Here is a 22987-nt window from a genome sequence, read left to right as displayed (position 1 = left end):
ATAACTATGTTCTCCAAAAAGGTAAATATTTTATTGTTGCTTTAAAACTTGGTATCTCAAACTTCCGTATCTAGAACTTTTATAAGCAGCACAAATAATCTTTTATAATGTTTAAGGGTGATGTTGAAACCCCCAAAAAAGCAAAGATACTGAGATCTAGATCTCTGACTTAATAGTTACATATATTTGCAATATCTTGTAAACTATGGAAGTTTCTAATGGTTTTAGGATCTTGTTTGTATCATTCTTGAAGGGTAATTAATTATTTGCTATTTAATTGTAATTTTCAGGTAAAGAAGATACTCCCTCATTACTTGGCCTCTGTGGATCTCTAACGTCAGTGGCAAGTTACAAGTCTCTAACAAGCTTAAAATCTAATGACTACCTTGCAAGTCCTACAACAGAGATGACAAGTCCAGGCCTAACTCCATCCTGAAAATTTTTATGTAAAAGCCAAAAGTTTTTATGTTGTAAATGTTTAGTTTACATATGTTTGACTGCTGGGAAGACCTTTGAAATTTTATATTGTTCTGGTACATGTCTGAAAGTCTATTGCTTAGAGAGAATCCACTCCAGATAAGAGATTTGGAGTGAAAAACAATGATCCTGCCATTTTTCAGTTTTAAAATTATTATATTTGTCATTGAGAAAGTTCAAAAAGGAATAGGCTTTAAAACAAAACAACTTTCAAAGATCCACCAAATAGTTCATAGCAAATTGTACATATTGTTCAGCTGATTTTTATATATTTAAATATACCTTAGTGGCCAGAGACTGACTTCAAAGTTTTATTCCAGAGACTTAAGCTAAGTATTTTTTCATTTTCAGATTTTCAAAAAAAAAAAAAAAAGTTAATTTCATTTTTTCATTAATTTCTTCTTAAGTTCTATGCTTTAAATGCCTTGTTTTTAATATCAGGGGAAGGTTCTCAGCTGCATTCTCACAGTGGCTTATTCAGTTTTTATTTAATATTTATAATTACCATTTGGTATCAACTCAACATTCCACTTAACATTTTATAATTTCCATAGGAATGTGTCTGTTTTGGTAGTTACTGACTTAATTTGTTAGTGCCACAAGGAAAATATTTTACAGCATTTTATGCCATTTAGGTAAAATGAATAAACTGTTTTCCAAGATTTTCTTAAAAGATTATCAATTTAAAAATATGATCAAGTATGCCTCAAATACTAGACATATTTCAAAATGTAGAACGTACGTTGAAAAATTGTTTTGCCAGGAAACAGTTCAAGTTCAGTTAAGGATTTGAGAGGCTTTTAAACAAGGATCAATAGGGTAGTTATCATACTTGATTAATATATGTCTGATATTCAGTGCTGGTTCTTTTTCCTGTTTGTGCAACAATGAATTGTGTCGTGTGTTTTATAGCCTCTAGCATTAATCACACCATAATCTCATTTTAAAACATTTAAATGTTAAAAAAAATCCCCACACTTATATACAGGTAAAATTAGTTTTCTTTTTTTAAAACAAAAAAAAGTTGTAATCTGTACTTTTATTTTTTTTGGAATTTTTGAAACAGCCATATTAATTCCTAAAAATCTCGCCACACTGAAAATGTATGGCATGTATTTTCTATAGTAATATGAGGAAAACATGATTAGCTGTGCCAAAGAAATTTTATACACTGTTTACATGATGAGGCCACAGTACTTATTGGGAACTTCATATGGTATTTTTGTTTATTATTATTGAGAAGAGTCAAGAACCGACGTTACCACATTCATTCTTTGTGTTAGAAATGTAGCAGTGTGGTAGTTTTCTGCAATATTTACAGCTTAGTCTCATAATTTGGAATTTAAGATAATAAGTAGTAACAAGGCAAGTCTTATATGTAAGACAGTCAAACAGTGTCACTTCGGGGACAAAGGCCTGGAAGCCCTTAAAATAAGCTATCGTAGATGTGCTAGAACATATTCAGAGCTTTATTCCTTTAGCTTAAGGCTTTAATACTTGTAGAAATGCAAATATTCTTGAGAAATGATACATTTTTGTTCTCAATTTCTCAATTCTGTATACCTGATTGTGAGTGAAGTATCCAAAGCAGGTTTTCATCAGCTTGGGGGATGGAAGGTAGGTATAATAGGACAATGGAAACTTTGGGAGAAGGGAGTGAGGAAATGGGTAAAGAGAAATTTGAAAATTTTAGCCTGGACTTGAGCACTATTGCTGCTTTCCTATGAACGATCAGAATGTTTAAATGCTTTATTATTCATGGTCCACTCTCAACTAACATTTATTATCCTTTAGTAATTAAACAATGGTTTTACATACATTTTTATAATGTAGAAGGAAATTCAAGATTCCATAATCGTAAAATTTTTCAGATCTGTCTAATGTATAATTTGTGCATCTTAACATGCTGCTAAATGCAGATTTAAACATTACATCTGAGGATCATGACTTTTCCTCCTTTCTTGGAGATCTTGGTGTAAAATTCATCTGCTGTTATAAAATCAGGTTTCTACACAGTTCATTTCACACTAAAGGTAGTTACTGTTTGCATGAAGAAACAATGTATGTCTCAATCTTTAATTTTAGTTGGGTAGTGTTTACTGTTCACCCACCCCCTCTTGCCTCCAAAAGAATGCTAAATTATACGCCAATATTTCCATGTGTATTCTGTTGCCTTGATGCATACTATACTTGTTGCATGTATATTAAACATTTTGTACTATGCATTGGTGGTCTTATTTTGACTGACAAAAAGTTAACTGATTTAACTTGTACATTCCACTTTTGTTTCAGCAAATATGGTAAATATATATTGTTTCACACCTAAAATACTAACATGAAAATGGAATGGGAGAAATCCTTATTCCAACTCACGTCAAGTTAAATATCCTATTTTTAAAAAGTAACATGATATGCTTTTATAAAATAGTCATGTTTGCTTTCTTTGTAAGAATCATCACTATCTTCTTGGCACCTATGAGATGGCATCAGGATGATGTAAGCATTAAATAAAATCATATATAAAAGTTCTAAAGAGATAAATGCTAAATGCAAGCTACTAATTATGATTGGCAGAAAAAGTAAATCATAAGTTAGTTGTTAAATCATTAGATTTACATACAATTTTTAAGTGGTTATAAATGTGTCCCAAATTTACAACTTAGAAAACTGCTTTGTTAAAGTTCCTATCATTAGATGAAATGTCCAGATTTTGCTAAACATACTGGATTACCGCTTAAGCGTCACAAGACTGTGGTTCATTCTGCTCTTCTGAAAGCAAAGCAGCTTCGATTTGGTTTTAGCATTTGTCATTTTAACTGATGACAGGAAAGGGAAGATAAAATTACCTCTTTTTCATTATGGTACATTTAAAAAGTGTATTTTAATACAAACCAAAACTTTTAGATTTCTAACACAGATCACCTTATCATAAGCCCCATTTTCCATACTGCTAGTTATCTTTCCAAAACCCAAGTCTAACTGTTGCAACTGTGCCGTAAAGTTTTTCCTAGGTTTCCCACGGCCTTCTTGTTCCTCCTTTAGCACACAAGGCCTTTGACTACATTTCCAGTCTGATCTCTTACCACATTTCCATGTATACATTTTGTTCAAGCCATATGGACTAAATTCCACTGCCTTACTGAGACTCCCACTTCCCTGCATATTTACTAACTGGATTGCCTGTCAGTCCAACTCTTAGGTTTCCTGACCACTCCCCTTCTCTGCCCCCAGGCTGAGTGAACAACTCCCCATATTTCCCATGACTCCCTTTGCATGCTTCTAGCAATCAGTCATAGCTCTGAAACCTCCTGTGGCCAGTAACAATATCTGAAATATCTCCAGTGCTTTTTTTTTACACTGCCTACTACAAAAAATGTCCCAATAAATGTTGACAGATTAAAATATAAAAGCAGTAATCTTTTATTTAAAAAGTTCATCTTAGAAGAAAATTCAAAAGGGATACAATAAACTTGTTCACATCCCAACACTTGTGCCCAAGACAAAAAGAGGGAAGAATTTATTTTTAATTTTAAGTTCAGAGGTACATGTGCAGGTTTGTATATAGGTAAAGTTGTGTGTCATGGGGATTTATTGTACAGATTATTTCATCACCCAGGTATTAAGCCTAGTATCCATTAGTTATTTTTCCTGTCCCTCTCCCTCCTCCCACCCTCCACCCTTTGACAGACCCCAGTATATGTTGTTCCAAGAGGGAAAATTGTAAAAAACACATGCAGTTAAATAACCATCGTGAATAGTTTTCCTAGAAAAAGAAGAAAAAAAATGCCTTTTTAAAAAAGTCAACATGTGCTACATTAAAGGTTGCAATCATCTAATATTTTAAAGATGTTCCTTCTTAAAATTTTACATTTAATCAACTAAATGTTTATGTTAGAAAATTTAACGTTAATAGAATAAAAGCTGTTTTAGAAACATCACCAAGAACAATGTTGTGGTGCGTGTTTACAAATATTGCAATTCCTGCAACATATGTATTGAAAAGTCTGGAAAGCCCATATGGCTGAGAGTTAAATTTGTATACTGAAGTAAAACCTGGGAATATTCATCGTGCCAATTATGGTTCAATTATTTTATCAGACAGAACTCTGGAAGCAAATTAAAATTTTAGCTATTCTATGGACTGAATTTTTCTAGGTACTATTTTAATACAAATTAAGTTATTATGGCAAAACTCTGAACCTTTTTTGGTCCAGAATTCTAAAAGTATCAATGTTTCTTTACCTCTTAAGTATAAAGAAAGCTTCAATTTAGCCTTCTTTTCATCCAGATACATTGCATGTAATATGTGTTAGAAAAACTACTAGGCATTTAGATTTACTTATATTACTTTATTCATAAGTAAGAATTTTCCTAAGTGCAGTGAGGGGTAGGAGACATGGAAATCTTTCTCATACTCATAGGTGATATTAAACTGAAATATGTAACTGCCTTTTGGGAACAGTATTAAGTTTTTCTGCTTTTTTTCTATGAATTATCCATAAGCATAGCAAAACCAAGATAAATTTAAATTTAATATTGTTAAAGAGCACTGTTCAAGATAAACTTTCATATATATATCACAGTACAGCATTATACAATGATTTTATGTAAAAATATTTAGAAGCACAGTGATGATTTTTAAGAAGGCATAAACATTTTAATGAAATTAAAGTCATGAATATTTATATGGATATGTTGCAAATTTAAGGTAAATCAACATAGGATAAAATAAACACAGAAGATTACATGCAAACCCTATATACTTTATTTCTGGTGTTATACTTTCCTACTATAGTACAAAATCAATTAGTTCCTCTACCAGCACTGAAGACTTGCCATCTATTCATTTTGGGAGAGGAAAAAAAAAAATGCTTCACATTTTCCTAAAATAAAGACTGCAATAAAGTGCTGTTTTCTTTTTAAAGGGTATAAATCCTAAGAAAATAAAACTAAAGTATAAAAAATGAATAGCATTTCTTTTCCTGCCATCATATCCTTTCTTATCTAATTCCTACATACAATGAATGATAAGCTAAATTATTTAGACATGTACGGTGACTGAAAGCAATGTCTTCAAGGAAATAGCTTCTTGTTTAGCCTCTTACTCTACCATACTTAGTGTAAAAATCAAAGGATATTTTAGAAATATTTTGTAACTATTATCGTAGCAATAATGTCTTGTTAGAACAAGACAATAAAAATGACCTAGAGAATTCCGTGAACAATGATACTTGGATTACAAGATGGCTAAAAATCAGAGGCTATTCCTGTGTGCAAACTAATTTTACCAGTCTAAATACTATATGATTTACCACTGAACACCCAAGTTTGGCTGAAGTGAACATCTGCTACTATCAGTAAAAAACTCCCTCTCTTACAGGAACAGTAGAAATATAGACATTTAGTCATCAAAAATGGCACAATGTACATCACACAAATGATTATATTATGGTTCATAAGGAGAACAGCCACAATTTTGATCAGAGAAATCTTAATACATGTGAAGCCTTAAAACAGCAACATGGCGGGGAGGGTGGGGGAGGCGGGAACCTAATGCATTTGAATTAAAGGAAACAGGCAATATTTGGTCAATGTCAACAATGCTATTTAACGACTGCCTTACCTACTTTACTGAAATACAGAAATACACTATGTACATGATTTAAATGTGCACAAGACTTCGGCTTTTTTCTTCTAGACTATGTACATCATTCAGCACACAATTCAAAAAGTTCTTGTGTATCCGACACACTCCCAGTAAGATTATGTTATACTGAAACATATAATATTAAACTCTCAGAGACTGCTTTTGATGCTAAGGAGTAATTTGTCTTATTTTTACAAGAATAAATGCTCAATGGTGGTAATTTCTAGAATATCTTTTTCTGTATCACCAAAAATAGGATAAAATTTATTTTAAAATTATGGTTTAGAGGTAGAGCTGAAATAATTTATTTAAATTATAGGAAAAAGACATAAAATCATTGTAAGAGAATAATGGTGAAAAACATTCTTGCCTAAGAGTCTCCATCTTCTTTGGTTATAGTTGTTGTTTCGAGTTGAAACAGCATCACTAGTACTGCTGCCTTCGAACATTTTGTTTCTGGAAAAACGCCTTTCCAAATTCATATGTACTGATCATAATGGCACAAGCAGGAGCAATTTTAATTAAGCGAGGAATTAGGCCTGAAAAAAGAATAGGAATAATCAAAACAAATATTTTTTTCTTACCTTATTTTTAAAAATATAATTTTTTGGCTTTATTCTGATAATGTTCAAATTAAATGAATATGTTAAAATCCATAAATTGGTAGAAAAGACTGCGCGCCTCCAACAACCTCACTTCAATCCATATTACATTATAGAGAAATTTTTATCTTATTGATAGTAAATCTGTTATTTAACATTTATTTTAATTTATAATACAGATATTTAGGAGAAAATAAACATAGTATGTTATCTATAACTTCCTCCTGTAAGTTAATTTTAGAAGGCGATAGGTTTAAAAGTAATCATTCTATTCAATGATTCGGTAAAGCAAATATTTTTACCTGAAAATAATCCAGAAAATCCATTTTTAGCAACAATGTTCTTCATTATAACCCAGGTTGACATATGCAAAGGCATAGAAACTAAATGTTAAAATAAAGAAATAATGCTATTACAAATAACAATTTAATAATTCCTAATACAGATAACACAAAGTAGTGTTCATGGCCCTTGGGGATATATCATTTCATTACCATAAGAAGTTTGTTTACCTAAAAAGCTACTTTAAGTTTTATTTTTAATAGGTTCATTAAAAATAAAAAACAGAAAAAGGCTGTATATTTAAAGATGTATAGGACGGGATGCAATTAAGGAGAAATATACTGAGGGTTTCTCCTGACTTGATAATGCTTGTTTCTTAAACTTGATGGTAGTATTTTTAAAACTTTTTTCTAGGTCTTAAAAACTTCTCATAATGAAATTTTTAAAAGATGTATAAACAGCTACTTCGGAGGCTGAGGTGGGAAGATCGATCTCTTGAGCTTAAGAGTTCAAGACCAGCCTGGTCTTGAACTCTTAAGTGAGATGCCCATCTCTTAAAAAATGTATAGAAACCTTCATGGGGTATCCAATGCCAAAGAAAAGTCCTCACAACCATTTTTCATTCACATTTTATTATAAATAGTTTTAAAACTTTTTTTTTTTTCTAAAAAGAGTGCTGAGGAAAACAGCTCATTCTCCCTAGCAGTGTCTTGAGTTATTACTACCTTTCTGAATGGATATGCTAGTCTTGAAATAAATTAGACCAGTGCTCTCTCCTTCAAAGGGTTTATTTTAGCTAACAATAACATCTCACTTATTTGCAACCACTCAAATATCTGGAAGAAAATAAATAAAAAACTAATTTTTTTAAAACTTAGCAAAAGTAGATGGCACTGAAGTATAAACATAAAGCTTGTTTGTAAACAAAATTTGTTTATTTTCATTTTACGCACTTTTCTAAACAGCTACCTTGGCCCACAGACCACTAGATGCAATAAGATTAAAAAAAAAATTGTAAGAACCAGGTGCACTAACTACCATGTAAATAACAGCTAACAGGATGACAGCTAACAGGATGAAGATTTCAAGGTCTTGTTTTGAGACCAGCTGGATGATGGGCAAACAATCCTATACTGCCCTCTCTAGCTTTTGAGAGCTGCTACTCTACAAAAATCAATGTTTACATGGAAGACAACCCTGAATCATTAAACAAGATTAAAGTATGTACCACTAAGCAAGTCTGGAAGATAAAAGCTAAGATAAAATGATATCTTTCAAAAATGACTTTCTAGAATTTTGCCATTTAATGGAGTGTGATTATCTCCAAATTTCATTTATATAAAATATCAGAATCTCTGACTATGAATAAATGAGGACTAAGATAAATGAAGCCTTAATGATTTATTTAAGAAGCTATACTAGCAATAGTATAAGCATAAACATAACTACAGCAGCCCAACACTGATTACAAAATATGAATGAAATTTAACTTTCTAAAGAAAGTCAATGACAAGAACTTTCTAATTTTCACTTCATGTTTAAATTATTTCATTTAAATTTTAAAAACTAGTCAAAGAATGGTGATCAAGCAGCAGGTGTTTCTAATCTTGTAGAAATCATGCCCCAAACTAGTTTCTATTTTAACAGGAAGGTGAAATTAAGAGAATGACAAAAAGAGTATCAACTGAAGGTAAGCCAAGCTCTAGTGGAACCTTAGAAGTGTCTCCTGCCTAACATTTAAACATTAAAGGGCTACTCCTACAGGTAATGAGCAAATTCTTGCACTGTAAAGAAACACTTTTATTATTAAATATTTCAAGCATAGAGAAAATAAATGCTCATTTACTGAACATCCAAATTTACTATATCGTAATAACTCTTACAGATCCAGTTGAAGCCCCCTATATATTCCCCCACAATTGTATTTTTCCTCCTTCTCAAAGGTAATCACTCTCGTCTTTCTTTTTTCATCTTTCTCATGCATTTGTTTAAATGTTTACATCTAAACATATCCAGATGTATACTCTTCTTTGTATACATCTGGAATGTACAGAACAATGTATACTTTTCTTTATCCTCCTTTTAAACTTTATATAAATGATATCACACTGCACACTGACTTCTGCAATGTGCTTTCAGAATTATCTAGGTTAGTAAGTGCAGCTATATTTTATTCATTTTAATTGCTGCATGGTATTGCATTATATGGCTTATAATGATTTATCCATTTTCCTGTAAAGGGACATTTAGGTGATTTCTAACTTTTTGCTGTTTTTAAAAATCTTGCCTTGGATATCCTTGTACATGTGCAAAAATTTCTCTAGGGCACATATCTAGGAGTGGAACTGATAACTCAGAATGGACTCCTTGCTACTGCCAGATTGTTTTCCAAAGTAGCTGTGTCAAATATTCTTACCATCATGGCATAAAGTTCCCAGTGAGCTACATCCTCCCCAACAGTCTAATTCATATAAAATGTTCTCTCACTGCTGTTCCTTAGTATTACTAAAATTGAACATTTTAAATAAGTTTATTTGGCAAGTATAACCATTTCATAATGAATCATTTCTATTTTAAAATAGAAATATAAATATTGAAATACAGAAAAATATTGCCTTAAATATTAAAACCAATGTACTATTTATTAAATCTATTAAACATTTTAATTTTAAAATGTTTAAAAATTAAATATTGCTTGAGTAGTGTTTTTCTATAGTTCTATTGTCCAGTTAAGAATAGTGTTTTAAAAATATTAAATGTGTTCAGAGAAGAAGTAGTTTAACTTCTGGAAATAAGTACATTTGGGCCAGGTTTAAAAAGCTAAAACCAGAGATTAAATTTTTTAAAATTAATAATATATGACACACTCATAAATTAGGTAAAAGTTATCTCTGTTATAGGATATGGCACTTACTACATGCTAACGTGCTTCTGAATGCAGCCTCTGTTCCAGCAGATCATGGGCTCTTTGAGGATTTGGGTAATTGTCTCATTTATCTGTATATACCAGCATGGTGCCTGACACAGTATAGGCACTCAGTAATTGACTAATGAATGAAGAATGGAAGAAGTGGTCAAAGTAGGCTGACAGATCATACACTTGCATGGAACTATCATTCTATAGTATGAGAGATGCAACACTTCATATTTTCTTTTTTGCTTAGAGAGAAGGGATTTGGTATAGTTGAGCTGTGGAATGAAGGAAGTCACTTCTAAATGGAGCTGAGTTACTTCTTGGGGATAAATAATGTAAAAGCAAATAGTAAGTATAGGCTGATTATCACTCAAACTGCAAGTGTAATTTCAACTGAAATATTATCTTAGTAAACCTTTAAGTAACTGGTTCATAGCTGAAGTACACTAACAGATTAAAATTTACAATGATAATCATGGAAAATTAAAACCCAACTCTTAAGATTTTTCCTTTTAGGTTTAAATGAGGAAACATTAATTAGAAAAAACCGGTGATAGGTAAGAGTTAAATCTAATAAAGAAAGATGGCTCCCTGGTGCCAGTCTCAATGAAGATATACATCACAATCACTTAGGGATCATTTTCAAAATATACAAGCTAGAGTTCCACCTCAGAGTCATTAAATGAGAGTGTATTGAGGGTGACGTCCAGCTTTAGGTATATTGAATAAGCACCTCAGGTGACTCCAATGATTAGGTACCAACGTAAGTGGCTCCTAAACTTTAGTGTGCATTAGAATCTACCTGTACAGATTCCCATCTTTTCCCTTATCAACCACCATGACCACCACTACCTCAATGCCCCAGTCATTAGCCATTTATGCTAAATTACACCAAAGAGAAACTGGTGAAATCCTACTATATTAAATATTATACTTAAGAGGGGAAATAGAAATTCTGATAAGAAAAGAAGAATGAAACAAAGTAATTTTGAACTGTCAAAGGAGGACAGATAGAGCTTGGGTTTCTAGAAGGCTCATGCCTAAAACAGGGAAGTGGGAGAACCCTAATATAATAAAACTCTGATTACCTCCCAGGTTTTCATTAGCTTCTAATATAAGAGGAGAGTGGGTATTTGACAGGTAAAAAAAAAAAAAGGATGTCACCAATATCCATCAGATTCATTTGTAGAGGTCTGTAACCAGCTTCTTTCAACATTATACCTATTTTACCTTTTATGCAAACTATTATAATCATGGGTAGAAGAATTTTTATTTACATTGTAATAGTCTTATCACAAGACTTACATAATTTTGTAATAGATCATTTCCCATGGGTTTGCTACACTTTCTAAAGGGAATAAATGACAGAGGGATCCTAGTAGAAGCAAATAGGAGTACACTTTTGTTCTAGAAGAAATTACAGGTTATGAAGAAATAAAAATAGATGGTTTTTATGATTAAGTTGGGTTATCCCAGAAATGCAAAGGTATACAGTAAAAATCTTTAAATGTCATATTACCATGTTAACAAAACCATGGGATCATGTAATAATGAAAAAGCATCTGATAACGCTTTCATATACAGATTATATACACACACTATCAAAAAGAAAAAGAAAAACGGTTTCCCAGTAATTTCCTATTCTTTATCCTGATTTGTCTAGATTTATCTTATTGTTTTATTTCAAAGACTTATGAAGACAATAAAAATAATAATTTGAAATAGATCTGAAAACAAACTATAGGAAAAGACATCATAAAACAACTTAGCTTTTAAATGACAAAGATTATTTCTTCTTTATCGCAGATATGAGACTTAACTGATGGCATTCAAGAAACATTAGACTTTACATTTTCTTAAATTTTTTGTTTTTGTTTAGAGATTTTCTAGGTATTCCATTCTAACAGTATATTACTTTCAGTAAAATACACAAAGAATAATGTAGAAGAAAAAAATCTTGTTTTCCTTATTTTAGATATTCCTACAATATCTGGAAGGAAAAACAAAAAAATGCTTTAAATTTATTAAACTTACTTTTATGACTTTCATATGTCCAAAGTTGTGTCTGTTTTTGTGTTTTTACCACATCAAATGGTAAAGTTGCAACAGCTGCAAACTATCAGAAAGTAAAATTGATTAATTTCCATCAACCTTTTAATTTTTCCTAAAATATTTTTACATTCTTCTAATTAGTACATTATTTAATAAGAATAATAATGAAAATAACAACTTTAAAATGAAATAATATGTATATCTTTTAAGTTTTCATTAAAGCAAACAGATATGCATTTCTCACTATACTCAAAAGTAAAACGCCTCAGAAAAATTCCCTTACTTTCCCGAGGTCACATAGCTACTAGCTGCAGAGCCACAATTCCAACCAAACCTCTCTGACTCCACTACCAGCATTTACAATTTCTCATGCTCCTTTGTGTTTTATTATTCCTTTACATCACAAGAAGGTACAACACATATGTCAAGGCAAAAATTCTCAAGTATCTAGTAGGCATTTTAAAATTTCCAGCAAATGCTTTTAAAATAGAATAAAAACTTAAATTTGAACAAAGAAAATGAATTTTGAACTTTTAGCTCTATAAACCTTTTAAAATAAATAGTTATGTAAATGTTTACATATTAAAATATAGTTACAATGGTTTACAAATTAGATTTTTTCCTATTAATGATAAAAGCTGGATGCAAATCACATTTCAAATAACTTTTCTCAAAATAATTTACATTTATTTCCACAATGCTTTGAGTTTTTTTAATAACTTAATTCTTTTAAATATGTTATCACAATATTTGATACAACAGTCATACAAGGTTAAAACTGGCATGTATTGTTGCTTCCCAACTCACAGTAGGCCAATATGGTCATAAAATGCCCCTTTAAAATCACTTGTATTTTATTTCAACCCAACAATTTGTTGATTTACGTTCTTGAAATCAGCTTCGAAGATTTCAGGTAAGGTAAAATCAATGATTTTTCTCCATCTTCATTATCTATCATGCAGTGGCTACAATGTTATGTAAGCCATTTTTGAAACTCTTTCTAAAATAAGGTGGTTTAGGCTGTTCTGTTTTCTGACAGAAAGCCTGGACACTCACATTCAGATGTTTTTTCTGTTGTAGAGACAAAACGTTATTTGAAAACTGTCAAAATGCAGCAATTTTCTAGATCATTTTAAAAATCCTAAAAAAATAGATTTTCTAGGTTACATAGAAATAGTACAATAGAGGACTCTCCTTTGTATTTCTGCAAAACTGGTAAATACCCTAAAGCCATTATTCAACAATACTAATTGCTTTTTTTGTTCAATAGGCTTATAATCCACTAGGATTAATTTGAAAGATTTTAGACTGGGAATATTTATATTTAAGTTTTAAAGTCAACTACGTGGCTTCCTTGGCCCAGATTTTCTGAGATATTATTACAATATTTTTTTGCAAGTCTCCATCACTTCACTCTGCTCCTTCACTATTGTTTTTTTGTGGTTCCAGTGTGTTATTGTCTCACTACAAGTTATTACAAATTCATTTTTGGAAATATGTGGGTATAAAAAAAACTATTACCAATGTCAGGGTGATATAAATCTGCATAATGAAAGTCTACTACAGGACTTTTCATATCATTCTACAAGGAGGTGTGGAAAAAGATAAACTATTACCCAAAAAATGGTAACTTAAGATTCCTTCCTTCTGACTGTAATTTTTGTTCAAATTCTTTTAAAAAGTACTTTAGTAGGACAAAATGTTTCCAAAGAAACAGGAATCAGCAGCAGAGGCTAGAAGTGCTTAATGCATATGAGATGACACTGCATGAAATATTACATAATCAGAGCAAAATTACAAAATGCTCTAAATAATAAAACTCTAAAATATTGTAACTGTAATGATCTAACAAATTCAAAAGTTTCTCAGAAAAATGTTTTTGCAACATAAAAATAAATACAGTATGTTTAAATTATTTTATTTGCTAATAATTTGTTTCCTTAAAATAGATGGAAAATATTTAGAAAAACTTTCAAGCAGTGCAGCCAAAGTGGATCTCAATATACATGAGATATTATATAATATTTTGTTTTGTTTTAATACAACAATTATTTTTCTGGAATATTAACAACAAAAGAATAAACTTACGGAACCAGACAATGCCCCTGAAGTAAAGCTGATCATAAATGTTGGCTCATATAAACCAGACTTCTCACATAACCACTTCTTTAAAATTTCATAGTTATACCAGTACATTGCTATAAAAACAGAGAATGAAATGAACACACATTTAGAAACAAAATGTGGACTTTAATAAAAGAGTTATGAGGTTATATATTCAGGGGATAGACAAATTCTAACCTTGACACACCTTGCTTTCTGCTTAGACACCCACTAGGGTGGGATTTCTTTATTTAAAGCAAAATTCTCAGTAATATTCTAGCAGTCCTATAAATAAAAAAAAAAACTATGCATCAATGAAGTATGACTATAATTCCAAAGCCTGACAAGGACAACAGTACAAAGGAAAAAAGTAAAGGCCAATCTATTCATGATCATAGGTACAGACTTCCTAAAAACAACAATGAAAAACAAACTGAAGTCAGAAATATTTCATAAAATATCATACACTATGATTAAGTTAGGTTATCCCAGAAAGGCAAAGGTATACAATGAAAATTAAATGTCATATTACAATGTTAACAAAACCATGGGATCATGTAATGATAATGAAAAAGCATCTGATAAAACTCAATACTCTTTCATTTAAAAGAAACAAGTTTCTTGGAAACCTAGAAGTAAAAGGAAACTTCTTTAATTTGATAAAGAACATGCATCAAAAACCTATACCAAAAATAATTATTAATGGTTAAATGAGGTCTATTTTCTTTAAAATGGGAAAAACGATGGGGATGTTCATTATTGTCACCATAATTCAAAAACTCACTGGGCAGGAAGAAAGAAAGAAAAATTATGATTATAAATGATGATATAAAACAGTTAAATTTACATATATTTTTATATATATCAAAACCAAAACGATAGTAAGACAAAGCAGAATTTATAACAGAGTGTTAAAACATAGCTGGATGTAAGCTATAGAAAAAAATCAATTGCAACTGTACCAACTACAAAGAGTTAATTTTAAAAAATTAAAATAGAGCTTTAAAAATAGCTACTAAAAGCTGGGGACAGTGGGGTGTACCTATAACTAAATGTCAGAAAAAAGAGATGAATACAACCTTGATGAAGAAAAATTTGAATCTCTCCTAAAACAACTTCTTAAAGACTTATTATTAACATAAAGAGATGACATTCCTAGGGAAGAAAAATAAAGTGACATCAAGATTTTTCTTAGCCAAGCATGGTGGCACACGCCTTTAGTTCCAGCTACTCAGGAGGTTGATGTGGGAGGATTACTAGAGCCTTGTAGATAGATCAAGGCTACAGTGAGCCGTGATTGTGCCACTGCACTCCAGCCTGGGCAACAGAGTGAGACCCTGCCAAAAAAAAAAGATTTTTCATAGAGCACTAATAATTCAGTGTGGTATTGGCCTGAAGTCAGAAACATTAACCAGTGAAACAGATCCATGCATACATGAAAATGTTATATGACAGAGATGACAATGCAGATCCCTGGAGCAATTATGGTTATTCAATAGATCAGGGACCACAACCCCAGGGCTGAGGATTGGTACTGATCTGTGTCCTGTTAGGAACTGGGCTACACAGCAGGAGGTGAGCCGCGGGTGAGTGAGCATTACCTCCTGAGCTCCACCTCCTGTCAAATCAGCAGTAGCAATATATTCTCATAGAACTCTATTGCTAACTGCACATGTGAGGGATCTAGGTTGCGTGCTCCTTATGAAAATTTAATGCCTGGTGATCTGAGGTGAAATAGCTTCGTTCTGAAACCAATCACACACACACACACACACACACACACAAATTTTTCCAATCATGGAAAAACTGTCTTCCACAAAACCAGTCCCTGGTGCCAAAAAGGTTGGGGATCACTGCAACAGGTGATGTTGGGACAACCAGCTATCCATGTGGGAGGAAAATGAAATTGAAAACCTACTTCAATTTCAAAACCCCAAATCAATTATGAATAAATGAATGCCAATGAAACAGTGCCCAATTTTATTAACAACCAGGGAAATGCAAATTAAAGTGAGATACCACTTTAAATTATTAAACAAAAATTAAGAACTTTGACAATAAAAACGCTGGAAAGGGTGTGAAACAGCAGAAAATCTCATACATTGCTGGTAGGTAGGTAGATCATACAATCACTTTAGAAAAGAGTTCTATATTACCTAGTAAAATTTGAAATGTATGTATGTATATGAACCAACAAATCCAATACTGGATAAACTTTCAAAGGTGCACCAAGAAACTGATTAGAAGTTTTCATAGCAGCATTGTCTTACTTGTTTACTCACATATAAATGAGTAAAAATGAAGAAAACAGTTACATATAACACAAGAAGGAATCTTAGGAAAATTTTTTAGTAAAAGGGGATTTTCAAAAATAGGCAAAACTAATATAATGTTTGGCAATAATATGTATGTGGGAAAACTAATTCTTTTAATCAAATGAATGGCATTTAATATACTGGTTACCACTGGGGTTGTGACAATGAAAGAACATATTGTGGTTTCATGATTTTTAGAAGATATAGATATTATTATTCAGAGTTTCTCTCTAGCTAGATAAGTATTTTTTGGGGTCTTAAAAACTTCTATGACCCACAAGGGAAATGCCACTAGAGTATGTACATTATATAAGTTACTGGTAGATTTGCACTTCTCACTTTTCATAATTTTCTCCCTTTTCATGATTGAGTAAGTAGTACAATAGCCTACTTGATTTGTAATAGTCTTTTACAGGATAATCATTTAATGGGGAGATGTTTATTTTTAATAACTGAAAAAGTAGGAGCCCATATAATTCCAAAGTGGTCTTATATGGATTCTATCCTTTGATTCGTAGTTGTTTTACTTATCTTACTAAATAATACTAAATGACTTATTTAGAATGTTAAAGGTACTTTGCATTCTCTGAATATGAATACCCACTAATTAATGTATAAAAACTAATAACAAGCTTGAATAAAAACTATTCATTCAATAAAAGCTTGTAAAGATCTGAGAGCCCAACAATGAAAAAGGAGTTTGTGGTCACTATAGAAAATAACTTACCTTTAATGGTAAAGAGTTAAAAATCTAGTAACAGTAATATTTAACAAAGCTATGTAAAATTGAGTAGCAACAAATAAGATAAATCCTACCTGAGAAAGGTACATCTCTAAGAACAGTAGGAGCCCAGCCCCTCCAAAGGGAAATCCAACCATCTTCAGATACTTTCTTGCTGACAAATCGATGCAGTTCCATGTAAGAAAACTTCTTGGACTGCATTTTGGTTCTAATCAATTCTAGTGGACTTATCACAGTTACTGCACCAACTAATACAAACAAGTTTAAAAAAAGAAAACAAAAATAAAGCCATGTACTATGCCAACACACATACTGTAAAACTTAATATTCATATATTTTATGATATTTTAAACTTTTATTCTATGTCTGAAAACCTTAAAATTAAATATCTAATGATGTCAACATAATTGACACAGATTTTTCCCTTGATAAAAGTATTTCTTAAAAGTCTATTTTCATATATCTTACTTTTTCTGGTTTCAACTCTCTCAACGGCAATTCCAGAAATGATGTAATCAACCAGAACTATGAAAACCAAAGCCCATTCCAGTTACTGACCCAATAAATCTCATTCCCATTTAGCAGAGTAAACGTTCTTCTGTATAGAGTCAACTTTCCTTATGATCAAACTCTGAGTCCCAAAGTTTATAAGGAAAGTGATTCAGAACTTTGGACTGAATCATGCATGATCCCAGGTGATACCTCAGAAGTTCAGGTGAATCAAAACCAACTCTGATGTCACTCTAAAAACTCTGTCCATGATTTGACCAAGATAGGCTGAGCCCATCTCATTCTGATGGTAATCACTATTCCATATGACTTCTGGAGTATCTATCCTATATTAACAAATTAATATAAACTATAAGGCAAAATATATCATACTAATACTCTATATATTGTACAAATTATCTGTGAATGTCCCAACTTAAACAGAAGCTCTAAACAGAAATCAAAATGAAAATAAAGATTTATTACTTACATCTGGCTACAACTCCAGCAACAATTGGTATGTAGGATTCATTTTCTCCTAACTTAGATCTCAGAAGAGCACTTAATTGATCATAGCAGGTAAAATAAATAACTGTGGCAGGAACTGCCATCACTCTGTCAGATCACACAAAAAGATTTGTTCAAAATTATCAAAAGATTCCACAGTCTTAATTTAAATTCAAATATTATTATATAAGCTAAAAAACCCTTATATTTTGTGTAAGCTAAAAACTCCAAATTAGCCTATGAGATCAATTTTTCTTTTATTTTAAAAATGGTTAATACTTAACTTAGTAGGCAGTAAAAAGATATAAAGTAAGCATTTGCCTTCCAAAAGTTTGCATTCTAGTTGTGAAGACAGTTACAATATATAGCATTAAATAAGTGCTAGCATGGTGGCACATGCCTGTAATACCAGCTACTCAAGTGGCTGAGGAACTAGAATCACTTGAACCTGGGACGCAGAGGTTGCAATAAGCCGAGATCATGCCACTGCACTCCAGCCTAAGGGACAGAGCAAGACTGTCTCCAAATAAATAAATAAAATAAAAATAAAACAAATAGGAAAAGACAAATTAAGACAGACACTTCATCTCCTTGACTTGTTCTGTTTCTGGTCGCCCGGATCTTCTTTCTCATTCATAATTACCATAACATCAGAATCAGCAAAATAAAAAGTACATGAGAAATTATAAAACATTTTTGAACTATAGACCATGTATCACTCCTGGTTGTAACTAGACATAAATTACAATTAACATCATCAGAATTACATACACTAATTTTAAGGGAATTCTAATGACATACTATTTTAAAAGAAATTATTAAAAGGGAATTATTAAATTCAAACACAAAGTTGCATGTACTGTCATGTCAATAAATATTAATGCAACAAGAAATGAGTCCATGTTTATGATATAACTAAAGGACATTCACAGACCATAGTCTGGAATGCCTAATCCATAGTCTGGAATGCCTAATCTTAATCTTAATCTTGCTGTTGAGAATTTAGGAGCAGGACTGACTGGTGAGGTATTAGATCTGACACTAACCTCAAACCTTAAGCATTGTTTAAAATAAATGCCTCAAATTGACTAATTTCCTCCATTAAAAATATAAAGTTCTTGGGAATAAACGAGACAGCAGGAGCCAAGTTATTATTTTAGATTTTTACATTTAATATTAAGAGTTTATCATATTAATTCATGTAATCGCTAGTTAGTAATTAGAATTATCTGGAGAAAGTATACATTTTGCAATATATCATACAGCTTTAGTAAAATGAACAAATAGACACCAAAGTCTTTATTTCTGAACATGAAAAAAAATTACCATATGCTTGTGTAGCAAAGACAACACAGCAGGCTTGGTTGCTCAAACCTTGTATAACTTCAGGAGGGCCTATGTGCATGCCTGACGTCTGGACAACTCATGGGAACGTATCCCCTGGAGTATTCCCTATTAGAAGGTTTTTTGGACATCTGAAACACTAAACCAACTTGTCTAGGTTGATCTGTATACTGTGATTTACAACAAATTCCTTTCCTTCTGTGGGTTTAAAGTTTTGCTCATCACAACTGGCCTCAAAGACAGAATGTATCCATACAACCCATGCTCAATAAAAGCCCTACACTCAAAACTCAAATGGGTTTCCCAAGGCAGAAGCACTTTGTATACTTCACAGCTCACTAATAGAAGAATAAGCACATCCTGTGCAATGCCATAAGGGAGGACTTTGGAAGCCCATTTCTGGACAACTCCTGATGTGCCTTTTTCCCTTACTGATTCTGTTTTGTATCCTTTTCCTATAATAAACTGTATCTGTGAATATAACCTCTTCAGGTCCTGCAAGTCTTTCTAGTACATCATTAAACATGCAGGTGGCTGTGAGGCTTAAAAAACAATACCTCAGAAAATGAAAGCATTCTAATATTAAAAATGCAAGACTTTGTCCAACCATGCTGATTATAGGATAAAATAACAACCATTATTTAGTAGAAAAAACATTAAAATTCAACTTACAGGGTAGGAGGAAGGCCACTCCATAGAGATTTAATGCCCTCATTTCGAATGATTTTTAAAAAGGCATCCTAAAATTATAATAGAAAAAAGCAATCAAAATATATCTTTAAACCTGATACACAAAAATTTATAGTGATGATTGGTAATTTGATTCTTTCAGGTATTTACATCTAAAAAAATTAGCTTTTTGGATTTATGTATGTCCGTTCTTTTTAAAAAGGGAATTTTAACACAATTAAAATGAAGAATTTCTGGATGATACTAACTTCTTACAGAATAAAGTCTATATTACTCAGCTCTAGATTGTTCTAAGAGCTTAGAAAAAAAGCTTTTGAAAAGATTATTATAAGAAAGGAAGGAGAGCAACAGCAGAGAATTGGTTAGATAAACTCTCCTAAGCATGAAATCAGAGAAAATATTAAAATGTGCTATGTGAAATCTTTGGAGAGGAACCTAAAGTAGGCAGAGCTTCTACTAACAGACAAACTCTTACAATTTGATAACAAAAAGATAAAGTAATTGAAAATTGGCTAAGGATTTGAATATATATTTCTCCAAAGAATACACACAAATGTCCAATAAGCACATGAAAACCTGTTTGGCTGCATGGAGTGGCTCCGGCCTGTAATCTCAGCACTTTGGAAGGTAGGAGACCCCTTGAGCCCAGGCGTTCAACATCAGCCTGGGCAATATAGTGAGACCTTATCTCTACAAAAAGCTAAAAAATTTGTTGGGCATGGTGACACACTCCTGTGGCGCCAGCTACTTAGGAGGCTGAGGTGGGAGGACTGCTTCAGCCCAGGAGGGAGAGGCTACACTGAGCTGAGATCACACCACTGCACTCCAGCCTGGGCAAGTGGGACCCTGTCTCAAAAAAAAAAAAAAAAAAGAAAAGAAAAGAAAAGAAAAATAGAAAAGGGAAAAATGTTCATCATTGATCATTATGAAAATGCAAAGCAAGGCCGGAGGCGGTGGCTCAAGCCTGTAATCCCAGCACTTTGGGAGGCTGAGACGGGCGGATCACGAGGTCAAGACATCGAGACCATCCTGGCTAACACGGTGAAACCCCGTCTCTACTAAAAAAAAATACAAAAAACTGGCCGGGCGAGGTGGTGAGCGCCTGTAGTCCAGCTACTCGGGAGGCTGAGGCAGGAGAATGGCGTGAACCCGGGAGGCGGAGCTTGCAGTGAGCTGAGATCTGGCCACTGCGCTCCAGCCTGGGCCGCGACAAAGCAAGACTCCGTCTCAAAAAAAAAAAAAAAGAAAAGAAAATGCAAAGCAAAACCACAAATGAGATGTCACTTCATACCTACTAAATAAGCTAAAATTATAAAGACAGACAATAAAAATTACTGGTGAAAATGTGAAGAAATTGGAACCCTCAGATGCTACTGGTGAGAATACAGAATGGTATAGCCTAGCAGTTTTTCAAAAGGTTAAACATAGTTATCACATGGCTCAGTAATTTCAACTCCAGTTATACTCTGAGAGAAATTAAAACACATATTTACATAAGGTTATAACCAAGAGAAACTAAAACACATGTTCACACAGAAACATGAATGTCCATAGAATTATTCCAAAAAGTAGAAACACCCCAAATGTCTATCAAATGATGAATGGATAAATAAAATGTGATATATTCACATAATATTATTTGGCAATAAAAGAAATAAAATATTGATACATACTACAACATGGATGAATCTTAAAACACTGTGCTAAGTAGAAGACGTTAGTCACAAAGGACTGCATATTTTCCCAAGAAAGGGAACCCTAGTAAGACAGAAAACTTTTAGACAATAACCACTCTACTCTAACCAAACAACAAAGTGAAACTTGTGGCACCACCCAGACCCGTATCAGCAAAGGCTAAGTAGGTAGCTTAGACTTCCATCAATGTAAGGCTGACAGAAGGTCAATAAGGAACCAAGACTTTTACCCCTACCAGGTCAGCAGTAAGGCTCCTTCATTTCTCTGCTAGGGTGGTGTCACAGGAGGAATAGTGGAGAGTCAGTACTTTCACCATCACCCAGCAATGAGGCTACCCCACTACACCGTCAGTGAAAACCATGTAGAAAGCCAGAACTCCCACACACGCTCAACAGTAAAAGAGGTCTTCCCTTACACTGTGCGTCAATAGAGGCTGGGTGGGGAACCTGGACTTCTAACTCTACCCGACAGTAACAAGGTGACATCCTTTCTCCCCCATGGAAGCAATGTCAGAAAAAGACACCTAAAATAGAATGTTTTAAGTGAGATTAAGAGTTTAATGGAATGCTAATAAATGTTCAAGTAACACAAAGGAAGGCAGGAAAAGCAAAACAGAAATAGAAAACAGAACAAAGAGAAAATTTTTTTAAAAGAAATTCACTAGGCCGGGCGCGGTGGCTCAAGCCTGTAATCCCAGCACTTTGGGAGGCTGAGACGGGCAGATCACGAGGTCAGGAGATCGAGACCATCCTGGCTAACACGGTGAAACCCCGTCTCTACTAAAAAATACAAAAAACTAGCCGGGCGAGGTGGTGGGCACCTGTAGTCCCAGCTACTCGGGAGGCTGAGGCAGGAGAATGGTGTAAACCTGGGAGGCGGAGCTTGCAGTGAGCTGAGATCCAGCCACTGCACTCCAGCCTGGGCGACAGAGCGAGACTCCCTCTCAGGAAAAAAAAAAAAAAGATGTTCACCATCATTAGCCACTAGGGAAATGCAAATTTAAACCACAACGAGATATCTCTACACAGCTATCATAATTGGTAAAATAAAAGTAGTGATAACACCAAAACACTAGTGAAGATGCAGAGAAATTAGATCAGTCACACAGTGCTAATGAAAAATGTAAAA

General features: G+C 32.8%; 2 protein-coding genes across 8 annotated transcripts in view; one reads left to right on the top strand and one right to left on the bottom strand.

The window, feature by feature from the left end:
* The window catches only part of RUNDC3B (RUN domain containing 3B), a 191054-nt gene extending 188352 nt beyond the window's left edge, over nt 1-2702 (top strand). For both annotated transcript variants that reach the window (XM_023226644.2, XM_023226645.3), the window contains one exon: nt 291-2702. In XM_023226644.2, coding sequence (XP_023082412.2) covers nt 291-436 — 146 coding nt within the window. In that variant the 3' untranslated portion in view covers nt 437-2702. The remainder of the gene's footprint in view (nt 1-290) is intronic.
* Nucleotides 2703-3873: 1171 nt separating this feature from the next.
* SLC25A40 (solute carrier family 25 member 40) overlaps nt 3874-22987 on the bottom strand; it is a 54942-nt gene continuing 35828 nt past the window's right edge. For 3 of the 6 annotated variants that reach the window (XM_023226569.3, XM_023226567.3, XM_023226568.3), the window contains 7 exons: nt 20147-20214; nt 18114-18238; nt 17209-17382; nt 14063-14172; nt 11957-12038; nt 7029-7109; nt 3882-6663 (listed from right to left, as the gene is read on the bottom strand). In XM_023226569.3, coding sequence (XP_023082337.1) covers nt 6551-6663; nt 7029-7109; nt 11957-12038; nt 14063-14172; nt 17209-17382; nt 18114-18238; nt 20147-20214 — 753 coding nt within the window. In that variant the 3' untranslated portion in view covers nt 3882-6550. Of the gene's footprint in view, nt 6664-7028; nt 7110-7651; nt 10056-11956; nt 12039-14062; nt 14173-17208; nt 17383-18113; nt 18239-20146; nt 20215-22987 lie in introns of those variants that run through there. The other 3 variants (XR_002734622.3, XM_023226570.3, XM_023226572.3) reach the window with 3 other exon arrangements.

The sequence above is a fragment of the Piliocolobus tephrosceles genome, chromosome 8, assembly GCF_002776525.5.
Source record: "Piliocolobus tephrosceles isolate RC106 chromosome 8, ASM277652v3, whole genome shotgun sequence".
NCBI classification, from domain to species: Eukaryota; Metazoa; Chordata; class Mammalia; order Primates; family Cercopithecidae; genus Piliocolobus; species Piliocolobus tephrosceles.
The sequence above is the reverse complement of the archived record's forward strand: the minus strand, read 5'-3'. Positions and strand labels throughout refer to the sequence as shown.